This window comes from Takifugu rubripes, chromosome 5 (genome assembly GCF_901000725.2).
Source record: "Takifugu rubripes chromosome 5, fTakRub1.2, whole genome shotgun sequence".
Taxonomy (NCBI): domain Eukaryota; kingdom Metazoa; phylum Chordata; class Actinopteri; order Tetraodontiformes; family Tetraodontidae; genus Takifugu; species Takifugu rubripes.
This window is the reverse complement of record NC_042289.1, coordinates 11,950,771-11,978,312: the sequence shown is the minus strand read 5'-3', so window position 1 is coordinate 11,978,312 and position 27,542 is coordinate 11,950,771. Positions and strand designations below refer to the sequence as shown.

At 50.2% G+C, this 27,542-nt stretch overlaps 1 protein-coding gene and 2 non-coding genes across 6 annotated transcripts; 2 read left to right on the top strand and 1 right to left on the bottom strand.

Annotated features, from left to right (window-relative positions):
• Positions 1-11: 11 nt before the first annotated feature.
• Positions 12-26,008, bottom strand: gjc1 (gap junction protein gamma 1). Of its 4 annotated transcripts, XM_029836269.1 has the most exons (3): positions 24,764-26,008; positions 19,154-19,205; positions 12-4,483 (listed from the first exon to the last, which is right to left on the bottom strand). In XM_029836269.1, exon 3 carries the CDS (start codon positions 4,427-4,429, stop codon positions 2,972-2,974), a length of 1,458 nt encoding a protein of 485 aa, XP_029692129.1. In that variant the 5' UTR covers positions 4,430-4,483; positions 19,154-19,205; positions 24,764-26,008; the 3' UTR covers positions 12-2,971. The 4 variants fall into 4 exon arrangements, with proteins under 4 accessions (XP_029692129.1, XP_029692127.1, XP_029692128.1 ...); XM_029836267.1 differs by lacking the exon at positions 19,154-19,205; XM_029836268.1 differs by lacking the exons at positions 19,154-19,205; positions 24,764-26,008 and adding an exon at positions 9,082-9,388.
• trnac-gca (transfer RNA cysteine (anticodon GCA)) lies at positions 10,731-10,802 on the top strand. Its single transcript has one exon. It is a non-coding gene; the product is annotated as a tRNA-Cys (tRNA).
• Positions 15,592-15,663, top strand: trnac-gca (transfer RNA cysteine (anticodon GCA)). Its single transcript has one exon. It is a non-coding gene; the product is annotated as a tRNA-Cys (tRNA).
• Positions 26,009-27,542: the final 1,534 nt, after the last annotated feature.

The window sequence follows — 27,542 nt, the reverse complement described above, 5'->3', positions numbered from 1 at the left end:
TTTTAATCCAGTGTGCATCAATCTGATTTATTATCGTTTTATAGGAAAATATGTCTTTTCACATGCAAATCAAAGATTTTCATCAAAGAATATGAAAAAGGGGGTCTGCAGGGATACCAGAATGGAAAGAAATGTACATTTTACAAAAGCCCGGTACTGATAATACAACTAGTGTTCTTGTCACGCCCGACAGTCGTGAATGTGACAGACATGTAGGGGGATGACGTCAGCTCGCACTTCCTCCTGAATGCAGACGCGGAACATAGAGAAGCCGAGTGCAGCTGGCGCGACTTTTAATCATGCAGAGAGTTCAACCTGTGATCCTCCCACAGTGGTGAAGCTGCCTGCGATATGGGAAAATTCATCCCAAATCAGCTTTTCCCCCCACACAGAAAGAAATATGCGCAGCAGCACAGCGTTCCTCAGCAATAGAGTTTGACTGAAAGCTGCAAATGGGACCAAAATTCCCAATATGTGCATGTGGAGGAGAGCTGAGGGTAAAAATGCCAACAAGAGAACCAACAAAAACACACTTGTTGTAGAAAAATCATCCTATACTGTTTTTCACTATCTGGTAAAACACAAACGGACACATTTAGGAGTGCGAAGTTTCTTGAATTTTCTTTCTTTTTGCTTTTACAGTTGTCAGCTGATAAAAAGAGTATGTTGCATGAATGAACCCTTAAGAATGAGCATCATTTTCCTCCTTTTATTCTTTCTTTTCGCAGCCTCTGAGCAGACAAACTCAGACACACACACACATACACACACATGCGCGCAGTAACAGCGCCACAAGGGGGATCATCAATAAATAGCTGCCTGAATTCTTTAAAAACAGCCAAGTTGGAGCCTCGTGACCTGGAATATTTTGGGGGGGATGTTCGGCCGAGCTGCCGGCCATGCAGCGCCTGAGCAGATGGGCTGTTGAAGTATCATTACAAAGCTTTCCCTGACATCTCTGGGGTCAGGGCGCCATTATCTGCTCCCTGAACTGACATGTGGAGGCTTGTGGAGAAGGAACCAATCAGATTGTTGTGGTGGAACTTGAGCACACTGTTGTATTGTTGCTGTAGTCAGTGATCATGTGGAGGAAGTCACGTCTCCAGCATCAAGCGGCACCACTTCACAGGGGTAATGGCATGTTCCCTATTCTCTGGGTAAGACTGACCCAGTTAATTAATTAAATTAATTAAATCCTGCAATTTGCACGCTTTTCAGCCCCCCCCACCCCCCAGAATGAGCAAATACTTATTTGGAAAACTACTCTGGGGTAAAGCCCACAGCTTTGTTTTTTTTAATTAATCTGGAACCCCTACTGGCTCCATCAGCCATGTTTTTCTCCACTTGGAGCTGGAGATGGAAAACAGCTTATTTATTTAAATATTAAGAAGAAAAAAAAACACCCCAGAGGGTTGCTATTTACATAGAATATTATTATTGAAACATACAAGGAAAAATTTTGGCACTAAGTCACTTTCGCCAAACTTAGAAAAATATATTATGGCATATTTCACTTTTTTCTTTTTTACAACTAGAAGGCAATTTACACGTAACCCTAAATATCAATACAACCAGGTCATTTTAAAAAATCCTTTTCTTTTTACTCACTGAAAAAGAAACCTAATGGAAAAATGTGGTTTCTCTAAATATAGAAAACACGGTTCCAACATAAAACTCGACCCACTTTGCTGTTTTAAATACCATTTTAAAAATCATCACACCAAAAGAACAAGTCACTTTTACAAAAGGGTTGGTCTCATAGGCTTTTTTTTTTTTTCCCCTTGTTTTTGTTATCATGGCACAGTATTCCAAAGCTACAAACAACCAGGCCTGGATGGCAGATTGGCATAAAACCTTGGCACGGACACTTGCATCACACAAACAGTGTTTGGTCTCGCCTGACCGTAATGGCTTTGAAAAGGTTTCCATTACAGCGGGCTGATGCTGCAGCCTTCTGCACCCGACGCTGGGAAGACTCAACACAAGGCTTGTTCGTACAAAAGGAACACTATTAACGTGTTGGATGCAGGTAGCATTGGCAACTTGTAGCTGCAAAATACTCTCCAATTCAGGCAGCTTAGTAGAAGGTACCACCAGGGGGCAGTCGTCTACAAGGCAAAATGAGACCTGGCTGGGCGTCATGAAAAGCTGGAGAAAGAGAAGCTGCGAGGTGGAGAAAGGTTTAAAAACTGGTTTGCTTATGCACCGTGTTAAAGAGAAAGTTTAGCATTTTAAAAAATCTGCAGTGCTCGTCAGCTGTTGCTGTGGAACGCACACAAACCGTCAAACGCAAAGCCCCATCGACATAACTCTGTAAGTGACACTGGAGAGAAAGGAGACAGAACTGGACTGACAGGACACAGCCTACAGGAAGGTGATGCATCTTACCATCACCGCATGATGAAAACATGCTGTCGGCGCCACTGCGGAAATATGTTTCATTTTATTGCTTTTCCGTTGTCACGGTGAACCTCTGTAACGTCGTCACAGTACGACACTGAGCTTATTGATGACACGCCAGAACACTTCATGTGGTGGTACTTTAGTTTCTATCGATGTCGAATTAGCGCGCGCAAATAGAGAGGCGGAGACGCGGCCTGGAAAAGGGCTAAGCCAAATCTGGTATCTGTCTGATTCGCTACAAAGCAAATTATCGTCTGTCCCTAAGTTCAAATCTCTACACAAAGGTGACCTGGACGACATTAGAGGTCACTAGCAAGATGCACCAGTCATGTAAACAGCAGACTGTAGGTTACTACAGCTTGTAGTGGTGTGATGTTTCAAGTTAGACATTGAAAGCTCCGAAACAAGCCAAATTTGTACACACTTCAGTGCACCACAACACACATCCTCTCCAGCTGGCAGGATTCTTCAAGGCACAGCGGTGTGAATATCCAAGGACGATGCAGCTCGTCATCCATTCTCTAAATTATATACAGTAAAAGGTCCCGGTGCAGCTGAGTTTCTGGCGTTAAATCCACACGGAGGGCTTCCCCTCTCCCGATTTGCTGCTGCTGCTGTTGCTGCTGCTGCCTCCTGCACTGCTGCCTCCTTTGCCGTGCTTGAATCTGTGTTTGCGCTCCTTATGGGGCTGAGGCTGCAGCTGCGGTTGAGCCTGAATGATGTTACTCTGGGGTTTGTCGTCCTGGTTCTCCCCGAGCTGCACCTCAGCCTGGTGCTGCTGGCTGTAGGCCTGGATGGCCGCCTCCAGCTGCTCGTGAGCCTGCTGGATCATGTCTTTGTTCAAAGCCACGCGGGCTTCTCCTCCGGTGGGGAAGTTGTCTTCGTTACTACCAAACTGCTGTTGCTCTTCTTGGGCAATGTTTGCCCGGTTTTGCTTGCACGCCATCTTGGTGTTGCTGAGGTCTGTGTAGGGCATCTGCTCGGGCTTTACCACAATGTTGTAGCCAGGCGGAGCCGACGGCGTGTTCCACGAGAAAGGGTAGCCGACATAATCGGCAGCCCCGTCACCGCCGACCCCTCCTTCAGAGCCCGCCTCAGGGGCTGTACCCCCTACGGGCCCCTCTACAGCTCCACTGGTACCCAACAAGCCCAGCTGGTACTCATCATCCTGGGGTGGGCTGCGCCGCCGGCGGAGGATGTCGTATATGGAGCCGATCCCTAAATGAAGCATCTCCCAAATGTTGAGAATGAGGCAAAGGACTGTGACCCCGTACATGATGCGCAGGAAGATGGTCTTCTCTGTGGGTCGTGAGACGAAGCAGTCAACGTTGTGGGGGCACGGTTTCCCCGAGCACACGAACACGGGCATCACACGGAACCCGTACAGTAAATACTGGCCGGCGAGGAAGCAGGCTTCCAGCACCGTACGGGTCACCAGCTGCAGAACGTAAACCCGCATCAGCCCCTCGTCTCTGATGCGCTTGCGTCCATCGTGCCGGACTTTGGGTCTGGGAGCGGGCTGCAGCGGATCCCTCGGCCTCTTGGGGGGCTCGATCTCCGGTACCTCGTAGATCATGGGATCGTCCTCCTGGTCCTCCTCGGTCTCCTCGATACCCCGGTGCTGCCGCGCTCCAAAGCAGATTTTCCTGGGCTTCCTGTGCGTGTAGCCCCCCCCTCCCGTTCTAACAGCAGTGGAGGTTCCACCTCCTTTGGCTTCATCTAATCTAGCGATCTTGTTGATGGCGTAGCCCATGTACATGAGAGAGGGCATCGCCACCAGGATAATCTGGAATACCCAGAAGCGGACGTGAGACAGAGGGGCAAAGGCGTCGTAGCAAACGTTCTCGCAGCCCGGCTGTCCCGAGTTGCACACGAACTTGCTCTGCTCATCGTAGTAGATGGACTCTCCCCCAACGGCAGTGAGAACGATGCGGAAGACGATGAGCACGGTGAGCCACAGCTTCCCCACGAAGGTGGAGTGGTTGTGGATCTCCTCCAGCAGCCGCGTGAGGAAGCTCCAGCTCATGGTGTCGCTGGACAGTGGGGCAGACAGTGTCCCTCTCTCACCTGTTCACAGACTCTGGAGAAAGAAAAGGAGGAGAAAACAGAGAAGAGAGAGGAAGAAAAACACAATTTCACATTTAATTCACGTTACAGAAAGAAAAAGGATCAAAGAAAGTAGCGGGCTTTCATCCCGGTGTTAGCGGCATTAGTTCTGCGGTTCACAGGCGATAGTTGAGCAGGGGTGACGCAATAATTGCTTTAATTAAAATAAGTGCTCCTCTCTGAGCCCAGGCCATCAATGTCTCCTTAATTTGATCGGTTACGTCTCGCGCCGCAAAATAAACGCACACACTGGGCGAGGTGTCTGTCGAGTCGGCACGTTTTAGGGAATTAGAAAAGGAAACAGGGGAGAAAGAGGATATCTGTATTAAAAAAATACCATCAAGCAGCTCTGAGGAGTCAAAATAATCCAAATAGGGAACGCGCTATCATCACATACACACACTTTATTTAAGGGCCTATCTTTTTGAAGAAGTAAATCCTCTTAGTGAAGCTTCTTCTGTGAGAGGTGCAGTTTTCAGGATATTGTATGAACTTGACTGGTTGGTTTTAGCCGAGGAGCTAAGTTTTGTGTGCGTGCGCGCGCACGCACAGTTTAGGAAGAAGGACATGCTGTCTATATAGGTTAGATCTGGGCTCCAGGCAGTGTAACCAAGCCCGCAGAATCAGCAGGTGGCCCGGGCACAAACTGTTGGAGCGGGGAACCGGAGAGCAGACCCACATTAGCTCAGGCAGTGGAGCTGAACCCAAACACTGCCGTCCCTCAGGGCAGCTTTTGGGGGATGAGAGGACACCTCTACACAACCTCCTGCCTATGAAGCTGCAACAGAGCGTGGCTTATTGTCAGCTCAAATGAGAGGAAAATCCAGCCGTGAATGCTGGCTTAGTTCGGGGTTTTAAGGGCTTCCGGGGACGAGTTCCTAGCCGCGCAGGTCCAGAGCTTATTGGGTTTGAGTTCTGCCGCGGCAAGGGGGGAAAATATTTCCCTGGAGGAGACGAGTGGGGGGCCACCCGGACCCTCTGCTTCGTGTCTCCAGTAAAAGCAGAGAGGGCGGGAATGTTTTGAAAAAGGCTCCCAGTCGGACGTGTCGTATTGATCACTATGACCGTATAAGGACACGCCGGGGAGGCAGATGTCAGGAATCCTGCATAGCACACACACACACACACACACACACACACGCTTGCTGGGATGCAGCAGGAAGCTGCTTTCCGTGCTGGACCAAGCGGCGAGGTCAACAATAAAGCGCTACGTTGGGGCGTCTAATGAGTCGGAGATTTGCCCCGAGCAGAGCGAGTCACGGCCGCGTCCTTCTGTGGTCGAGCTGCGTCTGACTTTTCCCAGGTTACATCATTGCGTTTCTTTATGTAATTCTCACTCGATGTGCTGCTGCCCTTTAGACAATCATTCCCAAACTGTCGGACTGAAAAAAAAAAAGAACTAAAAATGGATATATATTTTTTTAATTAAATTTAAATGCATGATTAAATGCACTGATTTTTTTTTTCATTGGTTCTTTTCCTTTAAAATTACTTTAAGGTTTATGATCACTGAGGGTCTTTGATCAAGGTGTTTTTAATTTCAGGACAAGGAACAATTTCGTTTCCGAGCGCTCATTTTCCCGTCTAATGTATCAGGTCTCTAGTTTATCTCCTTATATAACTGGAAATTTACCAGGCGCACTGAAACATCGGCGCGTTTAGTTTGAAGATTTCCTTGATTTTTTTTTCCCAGGAGGAACTGTCCCAGTCCCAGCTTACCAGAGGCTTCAACCCACAGTTGCCGCGACTTAATACTCCTCCGCTACCTCAACCGCGTCTAACCTGGCATCCTGCTTTCTCATCCGATTTGTGTCTGCGGCAGCTAGTGGGGCAGTTAGGGGTAAGAAGATGACTCTGTGCATTAAGGTAGGGGGGTGAGTCAGTCTGTGGAGCAGCAGCGGCCTTCCAGTCTGTTTCTCTGATGTGAACAGTCAACACCAAATTGGTGGAAATCATGTCACACATGAAAACAAAACAAGGCAACACAACACAAAAGGTTGTATAGCGTGAACAAAGAGACGTTATGGGTCATAGGCCAGGCTGTACGGAGGACCACAAGGTCAAAGGTCATTGTTCAAACGCTGGCATTCCAGATTTGAATCCCTGAGCATCGACAAAACTTCCCTGTAGGCCAACACAACACGACGAGTTTCCTAACTGAATCGTTTCGTAGCGCGGCGGCTGGAGGGGGGTTCTCTTCCTCCCTGGACAAGAGCGAAGCGACATGATGCATCCCAGACTGGTGCACGGGGGCCGCTGCGGGTGGATGAGGGGTGAACTGCGTTAATAGATGCATTACTCAGGAGGGCTCACAGATATTCCAGGTAGGGACTTCTCACCGATGGTGCTGAAAGCAAGAACACGCGTGTAAAGCGTGTGTTTAGCGTGTGTTTAGCGTGTGTTTAGCGTGTGTTTAGCATGTAGGATTAATTCGTATTTTCTGTGGTATGAAGGTTTTGAATATTTTCACTCGGGCAAGTGAAAATTCCGAGGGGAGAAACAGCTCATAAGGAATAAAACATTAGGTTAAAAGGACGGGAGAAAGATCATTTGTATATTTTAACATTTGAATTATGTATTTGTGCACATTATGCTGAGCGAGCTGAGGAATGTCTCACTCTATGAAAAATGACTCGGTTGGGAGTGCAGGGAAATGTAAATGACTCACATCGGTCAGTGCCGGACGGGGGCGCGGAAATCTGCTGCACTGTCAATAAACCCGAACCCTGCACCACTCCTGGAGAGGGTCTCGGTTCCTACGCTGCTTTTCATACACGCAGATCCGTGCAGAAACATGCACACAAGCGTGCACAGCCACGTGCACTAATGGATACAGGCTCCGGACAAAATGAGCGTAATGCAAACGATGGTTAAAAGGCTCTAACGGGTGTACGCGAGTCGGGTTAATTGTCCTCTGGATGAACTCGAGGATCCACCCGAACGTCTACACACACCACGTTAACATGTGATCAAAGGTTTATGCACTGGACCTGCTCACATCCGTGCAGATGTGGCAGCCTTCCATCATCAGCTCACAGCCCAGATGTGGATTTCCCCCTGCAGACTGTGAATGTGGAGACATGCTGCGGGTTAAAGCCCATCTGCTACATCAAATTCTTTATTGTCTTTACAAAACAGTCACAACTCTTTGAAAACAGAGCCGGTAAAAAGTCGTAAGTCTGGCTTTGACACCACAACATCAAACACCGGAACCATCCGACAGACCTGTGAAGACGCTTCTAAATTTGATCAAATGTTGAAGTTAAAAACTTAAAATCCTCTTTTATTCTCCTGCCAAGCCGAATGTTCCGCTTGCCTCCGAGACCTCTTATCAGGCCCAATTAATAATAACACAGAAAATGTGTTTCAACTGTCAAAGATCCACAACAAAGCAGAAAGTGGTTCTGAAGTGGTTGGAACAGGGAAAAAAAGGGTCCATTTCTGGTGGAGTCGCTACAGTTAATTGGGCTGAGGCGAATATATTGAGGCGAAAGGAATTCTGTAATTTTTGAAATAAAACAAATAAATGTATTAATCAATAAAGAGAAATATGGCTGATCGGTGAGGATTTATTGAAACAAATTGTACCGTGGAGTCACCAGCCTGCACGTCTGCCCTTTGGGTTGCTCTCTGTGGCTCAGGCCACATATTAACCCCCCCCCCCCCCCCACAAAAAACCCAATCTGTCATAAAAAGGTCACGATGCGAGCAAAGATAGGCGCCACAGCCGCCCTGCAAATGACCGAAAGCAGAGCGGGTTTCTCATATTGTGGCTCCTTTTTTGTTCCCTCTTTTGAAGGCAGCAGATTAACTCTTTTGTCAGCCATTCAGGGATATTCACCAAAAATATTCAGAAGGGCTGAGAATGGATTTCCTATCCGCAGACTTCCCGGCTGTCTGGATTCCGCTTTAAGTCGCAACTTTGTCTCAAAGACTTCTCGATGTGATTAAACACACACATGCCAAGAGTGACGACGGCAGACTGACAATATGTGCTTATCGGAGGCGCTAATCGCCTCGTTTAAATAGCCTAATCTCTGGCAGATTGCTCAGCAGAAGCTTTTGCACAGACACACACACACAGAAAACTTACTTGCAGAACGATCGATAAAAGGCAAAGACGGTGTAAAATCCATCCGGTTGGGAGGACAACAAGACTCACAGGACAGAAATGAATTAAAACCAGAAACACCGGCTTCATCCTGGAATAAGAGCTTGGGATGTGAAGTCTCTGCTCAGACCAGTTTTTTGTTTTTTTTGAAAGGAAGTGCATCCTGATGGAGCGACCCTGCTCCTGCGTTCGTGGGAAACTAAGAACTTCCTCATTAGCGCTGTCCGAAAGGGAAGAAACACAACTGTGGACGGAGGTCCATATGTTACGGGATGAGTCTCTGAGGCGAGAGCAGCCTCCCTGGGCACGAAGTGGCTTTAATTCAGCTCCTCACACACACAAATCACACACGTGAGGGCTGAAAACATGTTTTCGATGAGGAGATCTGGATCAAAATCAAGGATTACTCTCTTCCTCATCACTTCGGTGAAGACAGGTGAAAACTAAACGAGCGTACTCACCCTACGTCTCCTGTCCCAGGTGCCAGGTAACGCGTCCTCCGAGTCTCAACTCCTGGCCCCTCATCTCTGGCCCCCCGTCGGACTTAAACCCCCTTTACATAGCTCCTAACCTGGGCTGACATGGAACGACCCTGACCTGAAATCATCAACGGCCGACAACAAAGAGCTCAAAACAACCCCCCCCCCCGTCTCCACGTCGCTCTCTCAGTGTGTGTGCTTAACCGAGTGTGAGCTCCTCCTGAAAGCGAGAGGAGCGAGGGAGGAAGAGCATCTTGCCTCTCTCCCCCCCGTGGTACAATGGTCCTCACTTACCCCATCATCCCCACCAAACTGGGTCACGGTTGGGGGTGGGGGTGTTTGTATTTGATGATGATGAGGGGACTGACGGGGAGGTGGGGGGGGCTTAATACCCCTGGGAGGACAGAGGGTAGAGGATGTCTGACAGTGTGTGATACGGGTGGGAGGTGGTTTTGGTGAGCGATACTCAGCTCTTCAACTTTTTGAGACCTCTGGCCTTGGGGGGGCGGGGGGCTTTCAGGAGGGAGAAGGAAAGGTCTGGCTTTTGTGTTCCAGGAACACCGTTTGGGGGCATATTAGAAGCTGGACCTTCACAAACAACACTAAACTTTTTGTTAAAATGGGTGAATCTGTGTCAGCTTTTTATTTATTTCTTTTTTTTTTGAAAAAATGAATAAAAAGTTACAAACTGACCCAGAAACTAAACTTAAAGAGAACCAAAAGGTCACGCTAGCATCGGCGCTGTGAGAATATTGAGGTATACAGGTTATTTAGGTTCTTTTTGAGGACCGGAAGGCAGAAATATGTGTTTTTACGGGTCTTCCCATGAAATATAACAACACAATGTGCGTTTTTATGGACAGAAATGACCTAATCACTGACTTTTGTTTGTGCTTCAACGTTGCAAAGATGCAAGACGATCTCTACATGAACGCTTTGTCTAAGAATCCAGGATGGTTTTGGGAGCCTGGCAATGAATTGAATTCCAACTATCAAAATCTGCCGAATAATTGATGCCCAACATGTCGCGTGTTGGTGGTGCCAGTGGATTTGGGTCTGCAGAATCAGGGCAATGAGTTGGCAACTGAAGGGACGACTCTTCGTCCTCAGGAAAGTTGTGTGGGAAGTCGCCAAGGGGACACGGCGATCTCTGCAGGACCCGTCCCCGACCCAGCTGCTGCGAAAGACGTCTGTCTTCACACCAACGGTAGACGCTTGCGGAAATCTCGATAATCCTCGCCATCAGCCTCTGTGCGCCCTCCTCACTCAGCCGACACCCTCGCATCCAGTCATTATCACGCCGCCGCCGATAAGAGATGTTCGTTTGATATTGTCCAAATCCAGCCACCAGCTCAAATTAGTCCTGCGGCACATCTCGGCCTCTCTTCTTATCGTTCTTATGAGCAATTTCTATCTCCAAATTTCACAGATCAAGTGTGGAGCAATCGGAGGGCGCCAACGTGTGTGTGTGTGTGTGTGTGGGGGGGGGGGGGTGTAAATCAGGCTCCTGCTCAATGTGTTTTTCTTGCGGCTTTGAGCAGGCTGAATAATAAGCGACACGTCTTTCTTTAGCGAGCGAGCATGGTGACGGCCTTGGATCATCTTTTCCTCCTCTGACAGGCAGTGACAGAGGGGGTATAGCTCAGCGGCAGAGCATTTGACTGCAGATCAAGAGGTCCCCAGTTCAAATCTGGGTGCCCCCTACAGGAGTCAGCACTCAACATCATTTTAACTCATGAGCAGATTGTTTTTTTTTCCCACTCAGCTCAGCAGCAGATGGCAGGAGAATCAAAATCAATACAAGACCGTCGCTTTGTGGCTCTGCAGCGTCTCCTTGGATACCGACATCCCTCCTGCACCACAATGAAAGAGCCTCCGTCTTCAGTTTAAAACATTACAGAGGTTTCAAAAGGTCTGAAAGACGGTAAATCGGTCACTTCTAATTATTACGCTTAATTTCTTTTCTGCTGAGGCCTGATCGGGGTGGGTCACAAATACTGCAGACAGGTCTCTCTGTTACACACACACACACACACACACACTTCAGCTAGAGGCAGTTTAGGGTCTCCAGTCCACCTAATGAGCGTTTGTGACTGTGGGATGAAACCAGAATGCCTGAAGAAGAACCACACAGACACGAAGGAGTCCTGAACCCGGAACGTTCTCGCTATGATGGATGGCAGTTAACGCAACGCGGTTGTTCCTCATACACCATCAGGACGTGCGAATGAAAGCCGATGTCAAAAAACCCCAGATGTGACGCGAAGGGATGAAAGGCTGGCGGTTCCTTAACTCCCATAATCCTTCAGCCTGTCAGCGTAAACCCAACTAATTTGACTCATTTGACTGTCATCTGTGCAGAACATCAAGATGCTTCAAAGCGAGAGGCTGCAATGATGGATTCCTTCAGCCAGGCTTTTCCCTGACTGCTGCTCATGTTCACGCTGCTGTGCCCCAGGGTCCCCATCCAATGGTCCTCCTCAACTATCTTTGTAGCTTCTTAAATAAAACCGCTTTGTACAAGAATCTACTGAATCGGACAAAATAACCCGAATCAACCTCCAGTTTCGGCACAAAGAACACCTGCAGGATAAAAAAGAAATAAAAAAGAAATGAAAGCTTAATGGCTGTAACACACGATTGCAGCAGTAGCCAAACCTCTTGACCCTGTCTGCATATTTCATCCGGTCTCTGGGGCAGCTGTCTTACAGAGAGGTTGAGATGAACGGTGACGAGATAAAGTGTGAGGACACTTTAGCACCAGAAGCATGCGACAGCTCTTTAAATCATTTATGAAGACTCGTTAAAACGGCTGTTTTGAGGCACTATAAAACTCCAGGATCATGTCGTGTAACTGCTCTTAGTCCAGGCGGAAGCTGACTTTAATACAGCAAGGTTTCCCCTCCTCTGATGCACAACTAGACGGTGCTAAAAGTAACATTACTGGAACCATCACCTGCGACCTGGTGCCGGGTCTGGTGTGTGTCTGCGTCGGAAACCTGTGGACCATCACAAGTCAGTAGTACACAGTTTGACACCTGACTTCTTATGTAACCTCTGCTGTGCGCCAGCGGTTCTCAATCTATCAACTGAGATTCCTCTCATTACATATGAACCAGTGCATGGGGGGGGGGGCAGATTTAAACTGGGGGCCTGTTCAGGTACAGTCTGATGGATCTATGGTCTAAATCCTGCTGAGGTTTATGGGCTCAGTCACAGGAAGGCTAACGGGTCCCCAGTAAATTGAGGTTTATGAAAATTCATCATGTTGTAGATCACCAAGCAGGAGCTGTGGAGTCATTACAAGCTTCTGTTTGATCTCTTTATCCTTTTGTCGACGTGTCTTCACAGGATTAGGAATACAGGAGTCCTGCATCTCCCCCGTGTGCAGGGAACGCCGCCACTGTGGGCCGTCATGTCCACGCTTCTTGAGGAAATTCTAATTCCCAGGGAATAAAACCATAGCTGTGACTGCACAGATTATGTGTGAATTACTTTACAAAGCTTCATGTATCCTTGAGAGGGGCTGGAGAAACTAGTTCTGAGGTTCTTGGCAGATTTAAGTATCAACAGCAGGTTCATTGCATCAAGACAAGAACGTCATGGAGCTTGAACGTTGGCCAGGCCTCCTCTTCTGTTCAGTCCTGCAGCACTTCTGACCACAATCCACCAGGTTTTTCAGCTTCAAACATCCGCACACGGCGCTCACGGTCATGTGACTGGGGTGTGGGGCTGTCATTGCCTGCTTGGCTAGCAAAGCAGCAGAACCCTACTGCCCCCAACCAAGGCGGATGTTCGTGCCTTTTGTTTAAGCAGCGCCAACATCTGCTCGCTTGTGTTCTCCACACATGCAGGTTGACCGAAACACGCTTGTCCTCATACTTCCGTTGTCAGATGCTCCTCTCTAATTAGCAGGGTGCAGATGAGTTAACCTGAGGTGCAAGGCTGCTCCACAGTTCCTGAGTGCATGTGACCTTTTTCATACATAATCGTGCAACGCCGACACATCCATGCACGTGGATGTCACGTGGTTCCCTCATCCTCAGGCTCACCTGCAGAGACTTGTCAGAGAGGACAGATGCATGAAGGAGGAAGGAGGGGAGGTCTGGACCAGGGAGGGGAGGACGGGCAAGAGCTTGTGCATAAATGGAGCTGGATGCTGGTGTGCATCATGTATTTATATGGAGGGTGTCAAATATATGATGAATTAAATGAACAACATGTCCCAGGAAGCTAGTTAAAGGGCATTGAGGGCAGGGAGGAAACTCTGTGTGTGTGTGTGTGTGTGCGTGTGTGTGCGTGCGAGTGTGTTTTTCAGGCTGAGAGTGAGTCAGAATTAGATGTTTCTTGTGTCTTCAGGCAAACCCAGAACATATTTGACGCGTGTGCTCTTGCACATGCTACATATTCACAACCTATATATGACAATAGGACATTTTTGGGACGTCCCTACAGTACGAGAACACGCGTGCCTTTCTGGTTAAACCTCCCGATGTGTGTACGTTTTTAACCAATATTACTCACACTCTCCGGGGAAGTGTGTGCATGTGTGTATGACAGCTCCATTCCTGAGGTGACTGCTGCTAAATATCACACACCTGGACGCACAGTGTATACCACTGCCGCTCATTCCATGTCTTCTAAGACCTTATTACCATACTAATAATGTACCATCAATCAGGCAGCTCTTTTAGCCTGATGACTTTCATTAGAGGGGGCATATTGCACATATGGGATTAGGTATGACTTCATTTAGCCGAGCATATCTTTAGGACAGCAGGCGCTGAAAAACTGGCAGGGCTGCAAGGATGGAATCCAATTGGAACCCAATATTTACTGGATGCGCCCCTGACATGGAACTAGCAAGGCTCCTTGTTGCAGCTCCAGCGGCAGCGTCGGGTCTAAGCTGTTACGGCAGGAAGTGCCAGGAGGGGAACAAGGGTTTCTGGACTGGAGTAAATAAACAGAGTCTGTTTGGTGCTCCATTTAACAGACCGCATCAGGCCCCCTGTGCAAATGTGCATCGGAGTATTTGACTTGGTGGTTTACTGTTTCAAATGGAGACAAGGGGACAGTACGCTAAATACTGTTGAGGCGGCGGTATCGGCGCCGCTGCCTTCGCTGTCCTCAGCCATGTGTCAGTAAAGGACTCCGCTAACCCACTTATTCAGCTGGATTTGCATCGAGCGCATCGAAGCGAACAATTTAAATGGCATCAGTCTTGCTATTAAAGCAAAGCATCAGACAAACAGGGGGGACACACACACCGTCTCTGCATGTGTGCGTGTGTGTGTGTGGGGGGGGGGGGGGAGCTGGGGGAGGGCTGTCCCCTGCCTTGTGTTCAGCGTGTGCAGCTGCTGCGGTTTCCAGCCTCAGTCCACACTGTAGGGGCCTTTCTGCCGTCTGAAAGACAGATTCGTACAAAGAGCGGCGCGGCCATGATGCGTTTCGGACTAATGCAATCTCTCCCTGTTTGCACGTCGCAGCCCAACACGTGTGAGAAACGGAAACAAAAGAGGATGCACTCACGGGTCATGAATTTGAAATAGGCTCTACGTTAAAGGCGGCGGCGCCGAGGCTCGTGCGGATCACACGGAACGACCCCAGGAGGGGCTGAATCCCTCCTCCCTCAGCAAGAGGCCGTTCCATTAGTCCGAGCATAGAAAAACCCGATAAATGAAGAAAAAACCGACATGGAGGCAGATGTAGAAGGAGCATATGTTGCAGAGGCAAACGCAGCGAGCGGAGCAATCGATTCTCACACTCTATAGGAGTAAACAGGCACGCACGTATGCATAAAGCCAGCTCCACGCGCTCGCCGCCCACAGCCTAATGAGAGAGAACCCGTGAGAGTGCATGAATGGCGCGCCCTGTTCCACGCCATGGCGCCGAGCGCTTAGCGGAGACAAAGCCTTCCTACAACATCCCCATTCATGGGCCTGAGCTGAGGGAAGAACAAGCCGCTCACCTCCTCGCAGGCTGGAGGTATTATAGCATCCGGAAGGGGGGGGGGCGGTCGCCTCGCAGCAGCCTCCCCTCCACCCCATCCCCCACCGTCCTTGTCTGTAGGCCCTCGCCATCCGCCCCCGCGAATCCCAACACGCCGTCACCCCTCCGCTCACCTCCCCCCGTCCTCCGCTCGCCGTCCCTCCCCCAATCCGAAGCCTCCTCTTCCTCCTGCTCATCACTCTCCGCGAGGACGGCCGCTCGCTTCGCACACCGCACACTCTGCATGCCGCTGGAGGTGAATTATGGTTCTTCCCGTATGGAGCTGGAGGTCACAGCTCTATGGAGATCGGCGCCTGTAGGCCAGCGATGACATAAACACGTCTTGTCCATTTTTTACCGTGAGCTGTTTGCGTTGGAAGGCATCTTCCACTCTGATTTTCCGTGAATGTATCTCCACACATTCTACGCACGGCGAGAGAAAAAGGACCGACTTATTTAAACAAAACAAGCCTGTATCCCTGTGGAATGCTAGCAGCAGCGGGCGGGGGTATAGCTCAGCGGCAGAGCATTTGACTGCAGATCAAGAGGTCCCCAGTTCAACTCTGGGTGCCCCCTGCTAGCATAAATACAACACAGCGTCTGTGAATTGGGACGCTCTTTTCTTCAACTGTATACATTCCTCTAAACCGCATACGTGCGGGTCGAGCAACCGAGCCTCGCGTGGAAACTGTTGATGCGCCGCAGTTGTGTTTTTCGGTGTCCATGGCAGCAAACGGAGAGGTCAAAGTGAGGAAATTCCTCCGCGACGCTCTTTAAATTACACTGTGAAATGTGATTTTGTTCCATAACCGCCCACAAACGCCGCATCAATAAGGCCAGATTTAAGTGATTGTGTGCTTCTATTAAACAGCACCTGGAGGAGAAGAGCAGTGCTTCATTATACCCCTGATTTCCACACTTTAAAAATGCTTTAACATTCTATTTTTATGACTGACTCTAGATTTTATGGGCGACTGCCCTTACACAATGTCAATAACGTGCTGTTGCGCTAATGTAGACAAGTAAGGGCCATGTAACACTCTAAAAATACCCTGAAAGCATTTCCGTTTCTCGGTGTGCACGAAATGCGCACGCATCTTATCTGGTAGTGGATTTGCTGCCTTCGGGGAGACGCGGCCGCGGTGGCACCGCTAACAAGCCCTGGAGGTCAGCAAGGGCCCTCAGCGGAGCCGGCGAGGTATTTACAGACTTCAACACGGGGGTCAATTACTGCAGGCGTGCGCACACACAAACACACACAATCCCTTCACTTATTGATGAGATTGATTTCTGGTGCTGGGGGACACGTCCCTGCCAGCTGATGTGTACAGGAGCTGATTAGAGCAGTGATTTATGACTGGTGATGAGTAATGGCTGCCGGACGGACCTGGAGAGGAGAAGCTGAGGGTGGTGGTGGTGGAGATGGGGGGGGGGGGGGGGGGGTTGCGCGCAAGACAAATGGTTTAAACGAGGGAAAGCAGAGGGAACGAGATGAAGGCGGGGATGCGAGCTCCCCCACACACAGGCTGGGATTCACTTTGAAGCTCATTGTCTCAGACCTGAAACCTGCCAAATCCCCCAAAACAGATGATGCCTTCAAAGCTCCGAAGCCTGCAGGATTTTTCATACGCTGGTTATTTCCTCCTTCCTTCTCTCTTCATTCCTAAGCACCAGGATAAAGACACGATACGGCTGCATTTATTTGGAACCCACATGGCTCAGGGTCCAGCTGGGGGGGAAGGGGGGCGATGAGCCAGATGTTTTGTCCATGTTTAAAATATCATATGAATCGACAGCATTAATGTGGCGTTAATCAGGAAGATCTCCCGAGGACGTAGAACGACCCTGACGAGCGACTGACACACAGGCTTTACGCAGCACCTGACATTTGGCTTCAAACATCACAACCGCTTAACGTCCAACCCTCCAGCGGGCGTGAAATTGGTACTTAGAGCGTCGCGAGTCACGGACATCTATTTAGGGTGTGACAATGAGTCAATCAGTTACAACCGTGCACGAGTCTCTTCCAAAATTAATTAACATTGTGGAATGAAAAAGCGAGTTTGCCCCGCAGTGTCGGGCTGCTTAAATCAGACATCTTAGCAGAGGGAAACAAGACCCCCCTCCACACACACACACACACACACACACGCAGACGTGCACACGCATGCAGACACGCACGGTGCCATGAAGAGAGAGCACACAGAGGCCAAACGCCACTGCCAGCTGCAGCTGAATCCATTTACTCCAGATACAGAGAGACAACTTGGCCATCACAGCGACTGATGGTTTTGAGGAACCCCTCGCTGGCTTGTGCACGTGGCGTGGCCGACACGCGCGCACGCCGCGCGCAATTAAAGTTTTACAGGAGCTAAGATGGTGACACGGAATCCTCTGCTGTTGATGTGCGCGATTAAAAAATGCAAATCTGCTCATATGGCTGCGCGCCGAACGCCCTGGAGAGGATCTACATCCCATCACAAGTTTCTTTTCTGCTTCAGTGGAAATGAGTCCAGTCGAGATAACACACTTCTCTGGGGGAAAAAGATCTCGAAGACGTACAGAATCCCTCATTTCTGCATTTTTTTTTTTAAATTTCTACGACAGCCATGAGGCCGTTAATGAAATGAAGGGGTTGCTGCGGGCGACGCACCCATGCACATCTCCTCTGGGTGTCCCGGGGGGGGGGGGGCAGTGTGAGTGGAGACCCTGAGTGTGATCTATTCGGATAAATCCACCTTTTATCGCTCATACTTGGCGCTGGGCTGTGACGGGGCCACGAATGAGGAAGGACACGGATCTCCCAGCCTATTATAGTTCCATATCTGGGTCGTAATTCAGAGACGGTGCACAAGATCCATCAACCGTCACCCGGCCAGGCTGCGGAGGAGGGGGGGGGGGGCAAGGTTTATTATTCATCCGCCGCTAAAGAATGACAGGTGAGGGTCAAAGGGCAAGCGGCCACGTGACAGTGAACTGGACTTTAATGAAGCGAGGTGGCTTCAGGTTGGGTGGACGGTACTTTGTGTAGCCGCCCCACAGAGAAAGGTGCCCACTGTGATGGGGTTTTGGGGGGGTTCTTGTGGTTACCCTGATGTCATTACGCTGTAATGGAAAGAGGACTAATTTTCACTTCTCCAGAGTGGACGGTTTCATCAGCGAGCTCGATATAAAGCAGATAAATTCCTCTAATTGACTTCCAGCGCGCTGCGGTTATCGAGCCGTGATTCGTGGGATCGGGCCGACCGGCCGTGGCGAGACCAAACACATCAGGGACCAACACATGGGTTAAAAAAGGAACTCAGACCAAGTGACACCTGCAAACAGCAGAAGAGGCGAGTCGGTGCGAAGGCGTCGACGTCGGCGCCGGTGCCAGACTCAGCAGATGGCGAGTGAATGCAAACGGAACTGTGCGAGCTAATTTCCTACAAAACACTTAAAGGATCCGGGAGGTGTTGGGAGAGGGGGGGGGGGGGGGGGAGACTGAAAATGCGTAACCAAAACGCTGGAGGAGCCGAGACAGAAGAGCAGCGAGTTGGCGGCGAGGAAGAGGCTTCAGCAGCAAATATGTTTTTGCCTCACGGTTACGGTCGTCTAGCCCAAGTTTTAATCGTGAATCATGTTCGCGGTCAGCTGACAAGCCGGGACATCAGATCTGGGGGGGGGGGGGCAGACTCACGTCGCCAATAACGCTGATTTCTGAGCAGAATCAATGGATAATGCACAATAATGCACAATAATGCACAATAATGCACAATAATGCGCTAATTCCCAAAGCATCTGGTCGTCGGCAGCTATAAATCCTGAACCAGGAGGATGAAGAAGGTTTGTTTCTAAGTGCGACCTGCCTGAAGCAAACAGAACCACCGCATCGATCGTTGCCTGAGGAAAATTGCTCGGCCTTCCGCATCGCCACGGCAACCACGCGTTCGCAAAAAAAAAATGATGAATTCTCCTGCGTCACATTTAAAGACCACCCAGAGAGCATGTTTCCACCGGCCAATCCAGGCCGTTAAAATCAATAAAACATGCTTTACCTCTGAAATGGTTTATTTTCACTACATACCTGCCCGGCTCTCAAAAGTTTAGTCTTTTATAACCAACTCAGGCTGCAGCAACTATACAAAAAAAAAAGAAAGATCAAAGATTTAATCTCACATGATTAAAAAAAACCTGAGAGCAGCTCAGCTTGATCAGATTTAGTGAAGAAATGCATCACAAAATCACATCATTTTATACCTATCACATATATCCGTTTCCATGTGAACAGCCCAGATGTGACAAATGTCCCCCCCACTTCCTAAAATACTCTACAGAGCACCAGCGGCGATTTTCTCTCCTCTGATATCATATTTACACGACTCGAATAAGCGAAACTGTTTTTGAAACAATCTTTTCTCTTATCCAAGAAACAGTGAATGATGGGAAATGATGACAAAGCTGCAAGAACATCTGTGAAAGGAATAATGAGCGTACAGGAGGGGTTTGCAGGCCTGGGGGGGGGGGGTGATCTGCCGGGGTTGGTGGAGGCTGGAGCAGATGAACCGCCGCCAAACCAGAGGCGCAGTGACGAGACCCAGAGACAGCGGCGAGGAAGCTGCGGCGGCGGCGGCGGTGCCGCACACTCGCGACGTCTTTTTCATTTCCAGAACAAAGATGTTTTTTTGTTTTTGTGTACTCTCGATGCAAACGGGCCGCCTTAAGGCTTCGTTAGCAGTGATGCCGAGTTCCCTCAACTCAGCCAAGGCCCGACCCAAAAATAAACAGAAACAAAAAAAACAGAAAGAGCACAGAGCTATTTAAAGGGAGGCCTCCGGCATTCCTGTCAAGTGAATCTTTCCTCCGTTTTGTTTTGGGATTTTTTGGTTTTTTTTTTGCTTTAGATGTAGATTCTCCAAGTGTTAGCCTGCGAGGCTAACGCGGGGGCTACACTCGTAGCACGAGAGCATCTGTGCGCGCCTCTGGCCTTTTCCTACGCAGCTCACCGTGGAAACCCATTCATGTATGAATGTTACCCTCTGTTTAAACATGACTGCGGGAGGAGACACGGCGAGGGCCGATCACGATAGGCCCCGTCCGGGGAGACACGTCACGTGTCGGTGATGTAACAGGAAGGACAGATAAGCTAATAGCATCACAGCTCCCTCCTGAAGAGCGTTCTGATTGTCTCCTGCCTTCATTAATCTACATTCTCTTTGTTTCCTCTTCTTCAGCTCTTCATCCAGACCCAAATTTGGCAAAATTGAACCATTAACTGGCTGCAAGGATATACCCAAAGGTCGACAGATGGAGCAACACATGCTCCTGGAGTTGAAAGAGGCGTCGTGGTTACGGATTTCATCAACCTTTAGTCCAGATTTCTTCTGCAGGGTTTTCCAGAGGAGACACTGGATAAACACTCATTGTGACCCTGAAGCATCCCAGTGTCTGAAGGAGCATGTTGTTTATGGAACAGCGGCTAAAAATAACCCCCGTCCTTGTCTTGCTTTTTATTAGTGTCACCACTATTTGCTCAATTGAGTGAAATTGTTCTTAAAGGAGCCGACCTCTGAGGGTTCACGTCTGAGTTGTGAGAGTCGATTCTGGTAAAATCGAATAACTGAGGAGGCCGAGTGTCTTAGTGTTTCCTCATTCTCTGGCACTTGGACGCCGGGGTCACAGGGGTGTGAGGAAATGGCAGAAATCTAATGTTTTCAGACGGCACGTGGGCTGTGTGTCAGCTGATGGTGCTCTGAGGGGTGTGTGTGTCTGTGTGTGTGTGTGTGTGTGTGGGGTGGGGGCTTTATTGCTGCTTCAGCGTGTGTACCAGGCACGGCGGTGACAGGGTGTCGGCCGCAGACCGTGAACCTGGCCTCTCGGCTCAGCTTCAGCGGTGGCCGATGGCGAGGAGGACATGAACTGACCACAGCCGCCCCAGCTGGGCCAATCAGGCGCCGGCGCCCGTGGACAGCAGAGCGCACGCCATCAGCCGTGTGCAGCGCCGCGGCACAGACCACCTTGTGGATTCTAATATGTTCTCCACGGTGCGTCTGGCACGTGTTTGCCGCCGCAACGAAGGCGACGGCGTGTGTTGAACGGAATGCCGCCATCCTCCTCCGTGCGTGTGCGCTCGGAAATACACACGTGGAAGCTTTGAACTCCTCAAACTTTGTGTGTTTCCTCTCAGGAAGCTGGGAGGTTGCGTCATCGGGGGCTGGCGGCTGAATGAGAGGCACTTCTCCGTCTCCTTCCCCCGTCACGTGGTGGCTCCGCCCCTCCGGTGACCCGGGGGAAGCGGCATGAGACCTGTCACCCTGCATCACGGCCTGGGCCGCGACAGCCGGGCTCATATGTAAATGTGTCAGCGGGCGCGGGGTCTGACATATCAGCTTGAATATGCACGTTCCACGCTGACTGGCCTGGAAACAGCCCTGCGTGCCGGCCTGTTTCCAGGCCCGTGGTGCGTACGTCCGTGCCGATCCCGGTGCCGTACAGTGACATTCCCGGTGGGAAGGAGCCTCATGACTGTTTTCATTTGCCAGACTGCCCATATCTCCTCACGAGTCCAGGCTGGATGGAGGCGACGTCTGGATTCATGCACACTCGGTGGGGATCTCTCTCTTCCTCTCCGCTCATTCCCGCTCCAACGCCTCCTCCTCTCCGAGTGGGAATCTCTGCCGCCATCTCTCAGCTTTGGAGCTCGAACCTCATCAGGTCGCACGTGAAGTGATAGGACGCCTCGCGTTTAGAGGCGTTGAAGCGCCGCCGTCGCTCAGCTCTGTGCTGTTTGATGCCCAGAACCAGAGGAAAATGAGCCCGACGTCTTTTTGCTCTGCAGCGGCGACAGGAACGAGCGCTCCGCGTCAGCAGGTTTTCCCCCGCGTCCCTACAGAGGCGGACATTTCCCCCCGTTTTCAGGAGCTCAGCTGCGGCGTTGCGCACGTGCGTCTACAGAACAGGAAGCTGTTCGTGAGGGGGGTCAGGCGGGACCGCGGGGGCTCGTTTTCCTGTGAAGTCATCCTGAGTCACGGGGAGCGTGACATGACCGCTGCGCACGGCGGAATGTTTGTCTCCCACTAAAACAGGAGCCATTTTTGGCTGAGTTTTCTCGGGGATCTGGCTGCATCACGCCAGGTTTGCCGGTCTCATAACTCCTTAATTACAGTCGGGGGTTTTAATCAGTGTAATTACGTGAAGATGCGGCTCACCAGCTCATTCCATCTGCTAGAGAACAAACGCCATCAATCCTATTCACCGGGAAAATCCGCGGAACTACTTTAATCACATCACCTGGATCCAGAGATCACGTCAATATTCTCCTCATCCGATCCCTGTTAGCCCTCATTAAAGAGGACCAATTATGCAAAAATCAGTTAATTGTGGCTCCGTATTTCTGTTAAAGGTGGGAAAATTCCTGCTTTCCGAAGCACTTTTCCTCTCCCGAACTGTCGCGAACCGCCAAGGTGTGGGGAAAAGGCCCCGAATCTACAACCGACCGTGGAGGGGCTGCTGACTCTGAACAGCCTCCCAACGCGATGACAGCGCGATATCCAGCAGAGTGAGTGTGGCGGGCAGGAAGACAGCGTTCCCCTCCGCGTCAGGACCCGGAGGATTAGAGCTGGCAGCGCGCTCATATCTGCTAAACAAGATACAGACATAACACCTTGATGTTTGCACCACAGCCAGCTTGGCTGGAGCACCCCGACACACACACACACACACAGATACACACACACACACATCCAAACAGCACCAGCAGAACATGTTTATGTGCTACAAAACACACCTGCTCCTGACAAACGCTCCCAATGTAGCCGCCGAAAGCGTGAAAACGGACCTCTGGCTGTATCCTGGCTCGCCGCGGCGCTCCGAGGGGCAAAACAGGAAGTGATTTACTCCACTTAGTCAAAGCAGTTGGCGACCAATTGACATAATTGACTTAAGCGCGGCGCGTACGACTCAGTGGGCGATTGTGATGATGGTGAATGTTTGAAAAAGAGCAAACGACTATCTGAGATAAACAGAAAACACATTTAATTTACAGATCAAAGGATTCCACTGGGGGAATGAGGCGGGACTGGTTTCAAGGACCGCTGCTGGTGAAAGCCGCGTGCACGCGCACGTGCGAGATACCCTGTTTGTGTGGACTGAACCGTGACGCCGTTCAATTTTAATCCAATATGGGGTTATTGATAACGGCCTCCATCAGAATTACTGGAGCTTTTAAATGTTAACTGGAAGAGGAAGAGAATCATAAATTCTCTCATAAAAGGGGATATTGATTTCTGGGGGGGTCATAAGTCCTTAATAGAGGGCGATAATGTCAAAATAAGCTCTCCTCTGGAGTGGAGCCTTTCTAAATACAAAACTTTTTCATTTCTTCTGGTTCAAAGTGTCAGAATAAGAGAGGAGCATCTTTAATTGTGCACTGTGCTGTTAAACTTGCTGTCTGCCGCTGGTCTACGGCCAATTAGCCCTGGGCTGGCGGGAGAATGTTTCCCAAAACATCCTGGAATATTCTGTTCTGACATTTTTCCGCTTCGACGCCATTTGAGACGTAAATACACACACACAGAACACACACACACACACGCGTCAGTTATCTAAAACGGATGCTAATTTTCTCCTAGCGTAGCTCAGCCCTGATAAGAACGCCTTGGAAACTATCCCAGCAGCCACTGGGTGACAGGAACCCCATGCAGGTCGCCAGTCCCTGTGCTGGAAACAGGAGGTGACTGGAACCACCTTCCCCCCCCCCCCGGCTGCATGGTCGAGCAGCGGTGAGCCAGGTCACCTGGCACCTGCCACGGCAGGAGCTCATTAGCGTGGCGGTGGCGTTTGACAGAAACCAACGCGCCGTGTTTCAAAAGCATCTGCCACAAAAGAGGGGCGGAATATCGTCAGGCTAACGGCTGCGGAGGTGGGGGGGCTTCCCTCGATTCATTGGCCAGCAGAGGCGCTCAGATTATCAGGGACGATGTGGACGGGCTGTCAGAGGAATACTGAGCGTGTTGTACTGTAGGAGAGGAGCATCATGGGTAAATACAGCGCCACTATCAAAAATAAATAAAAAAAAACCCTCAGCGTGGGGGCTTTGACGCACAACAGATGCATATTTCTAAAAACGCCTTTGGGTTTTCAGCACAAATGCACAATTATTGGGGATTTTTAATTCGATAATGCGCATTTATCAAGCTAATGTCTCGTTTTCTGGCGTTTTCTATAAAAGTATTGATTCTCACTCGATCATGTTTGTGTTTTCAGAAATGTCGAGCCTCGAAATGATGTGTATTTGATCCCCATGGCGTAAAGTTGGCACAAACTCTGAGGAGAGCCTGCAGGGTTGAACCTGGGGGGATGGGGGGGCACCTGCACCGCCCAGTCAGTCCACAGTCCTCAAACGGATGCACGAAAACGCGACAGCGAGCCGCCACATGGTTCTGTAATCTGCAAAATCTGTAAATTAGCCCCTTTCTACCAATTAAGGTCGCAGACGTCCCTCTAAAGATGCGCGTGTTCCTCTCTTAATGATCACAGCTTTAAACCGAAATAAGGAACAAAGAGGAAAGCGTCTCCCGTGCGTTAAGGTGCCAAATGGTGCGTCCCTGAGCGTCACTTTCAGTGCGAGTCCAGATCAATTAGACATAAAGAACGAGGCTGGAGACAAACGTGGGAATGAAAATGAGCAAACTCTTACCGCTGTGCGAGTCTGTGAAGAAGCTTTAGGGTGTAAGACGGTCCTTTGTTGGGAGGGACAGCTGGTTTTGGACTCGGCGAGGTCCAAACTTGAACCACACGGATGAGGAACCTTCTGAAGCGACGCCAGCAGGCTCGTTCTCTCTTCTCCCTTTTGTTTGATGTATTTCTTTATCTCATAGCATCACGACGAGATGCCCGCCACTCTTTGTCCATGCCCGCCACGCTAGTCTGGCTCCGGTTGAGGGACGTCGATGGAACTATGTGGTCTGCTGCGTAAAACCGGTGCCAAAATTCCTGCGGGCCCATTCCGTTACGGCGACGCGACACAATAGTCTGGTCATGTTGGCGCGGACCGGAGCTGCAGCCCACTCCCAAGAATCCTCGCATCGGCTGATTAGAAGCAAAGCTGGGGAGCGAATTGGCTCATATCTGAGGTTCCGGCTGGGAATGGTGGCGACAGCCGAAATACGGCTCACATGTGCCGGCTGACTCCGGTTTGGTTTCCCTGCTGCTTCATCCTCTTCGCCTTCGCAGGAGGAGTGAGCGGATCGTGTAGATCAGCGAGGGTCCACCTCCATCCGTCTTTGTCTCCTATTTATCCGGACGGGACCGCGGACAGTCCGACACCGGCGGAACGCGGCTCTGGTTGAGTGACAGCTGAAATCTCGGCGACCTCTCCTGCAGGGAAGCTGTTCGGCAGGATGCTGCGCGTACCCGTCACTGACAGTGCGCGCACCCGATGGGTCAAACATCTCGGGTCCACAAACATCTGTTTGAAAAAAAGGAGACCTGGCTACACAAAGAAATGGCTCCATTATCAGAACAGCTGCGTGTGGCGGCGGTTATGATTAAAACGACGTTTGTACGTAAATGTAGGTGATATTTTCACTACATCAGCTTTATCTAACGTAGCAACACAGAAATCCGTGTAAACATAATGATGAAGTCACATACATGCATAAATATACTCCTTATATAGCAAAAAACGAAGTACTAGCGTTATTATAGCACTATTATTTGGTGCATCATTGTAATTAGTTCCGTTTTGATCAGGTTTTACTGGAACTAGTCGGTGTGAAATAACTGAATTATTGTGCATTTGTGGTCAGATGTGGCTTTTGTTATTTGTTAATCGCGTTTGTTATCAGTGGTGCACGTTCTGATCCGAGACCAGAGTGGGTCGCGCTGCATTACTCTGCATGCACGCTTCATTGGTTCGGTTTCTACTCTGATATTAATCTGCGTTTGTGGTTCGGGTGAAAAACGCGGTTGTTCTAAAGCTGCACTGACATTAGAAGGGGGTTTTTCCTCTCCCCCAGTGGACAATTTATTCAGTTAAGTTTCTCGCCCTGCGGTGAGCTGGTGAGCTCAACCCCCTTCCACCTGTAGCTGGGACAGGCTTCACCCCCCCCCCCCCCCCCCCCCCCCCCCCCCCCCCCCCCCCCGTGACCCCAGGGAGGGAACAGGGGAAGCAACTGAAGAGGGAGGATTTCATCACTTACATTCCTGAGTTTTAAGGAGAACCGTAGCTGGACCACAGATCTGGACATCCTGGTGGGTCCGTCAGACTGGACCGACTGCCGGACCCTGGGATCTCTGACGGAATGATTCAGTATCATCGCCCCCCCGGGGTGCAGGAGTCACGCAGTCATGTGGTTTTTCTCCCCGGTTTTGACCTTGCCAGACCTCAGATTGTCAGCACCCCCCCCTGGGCACCTGACGGCGCCCTTCTGCGGTTCTGTCGGACTCTTGACATGTGACTGTTGAAGAGGCAGATGCCAGAACAAATATGCTGCCCTGGTGAAAACGGGTTCAGGCTCGGCCCGCAGACTCCCGCATGAGGCGGTCGTACAAGAGCCACATATTAAAAAGAAGAAATCAATGTTATTAACCTGCTGACAAATCTACAGTTTATGTTATAGTAACCCTATGGATCATTTTTGCACGTTTTGAAGATGGAAGAGTTTATTTATTAATCATTAATCAGAATTTGCTTAAAACTATCCATGGAGAACCAAAGAACCTTACAATGAGCTCATTACACCAAGTAACCACTAACTATTAAGTATTCTAGTTAACTTGGAGTTTTCTACCTCATTACACGGCTCGCTGGCTGCTCACACCAGACTGTTCCATTAAGTGGGGGGGGGGGGGGGGGGTTCATGACACTAACAGGAAGAGACACGTGTGGCTGAGGCACCTGGCAGGAAGGTGTGCAGGTGCCGACAGAGGGGACACGGAGGCGGAGGTAAGGGCAAGGTCGGTTCAGGGAAAGGCGAGGTTAAGGAGGAAAAGGGAACGGGCTCCAGGTTGAGGACCCCCCAGCCCCCGCGCTGTTCCGACGCTCTATATTTAGCAGGGGCTGCAGATTGCAAAGAGGCCTCCGGGGGCTTGGGTTCCGACCATCCGTCTGGGACCCCCGAGCATCTCACGTTTACTCAACACGCTCGGAGTTGAACGCGTCCTGCTAAGGTGAGAACGGAGCCGCTGCCGGTGGCAGGGCGCCGATCCGCCCCCCCCCCCCCTCCAGCTTCAGAAAAGGCCACAGTTTCCCCTCATCATCCTCCTCTTCCTCCATCTCTGAACAGGATTGACATTCAGTCCAAATGTCAGAGCAGCTTGTTTTCACTTTCCGCCTCCTCGCCACCGGAGGCAGCGTTCAGGGGATTGTCACTGGTGACTGATGAAGGTCTGAGCCTTTCAGACACTCCTGCCTTCAGAACGCGCGACAACACCCACACGCCGAACCACCTCGAAGTTAAACACTCGGCACTTTG

What these genes read in the sequence shown, in the direction of transcription:
- gjc1 (XM_029836269.1), bottom strand. Translation starts at nt 4,429, where the DNA reads ATGAGCTGGAGCTTCCTCACGCGGCTGCTGGAGGAGATCCACAACCAC.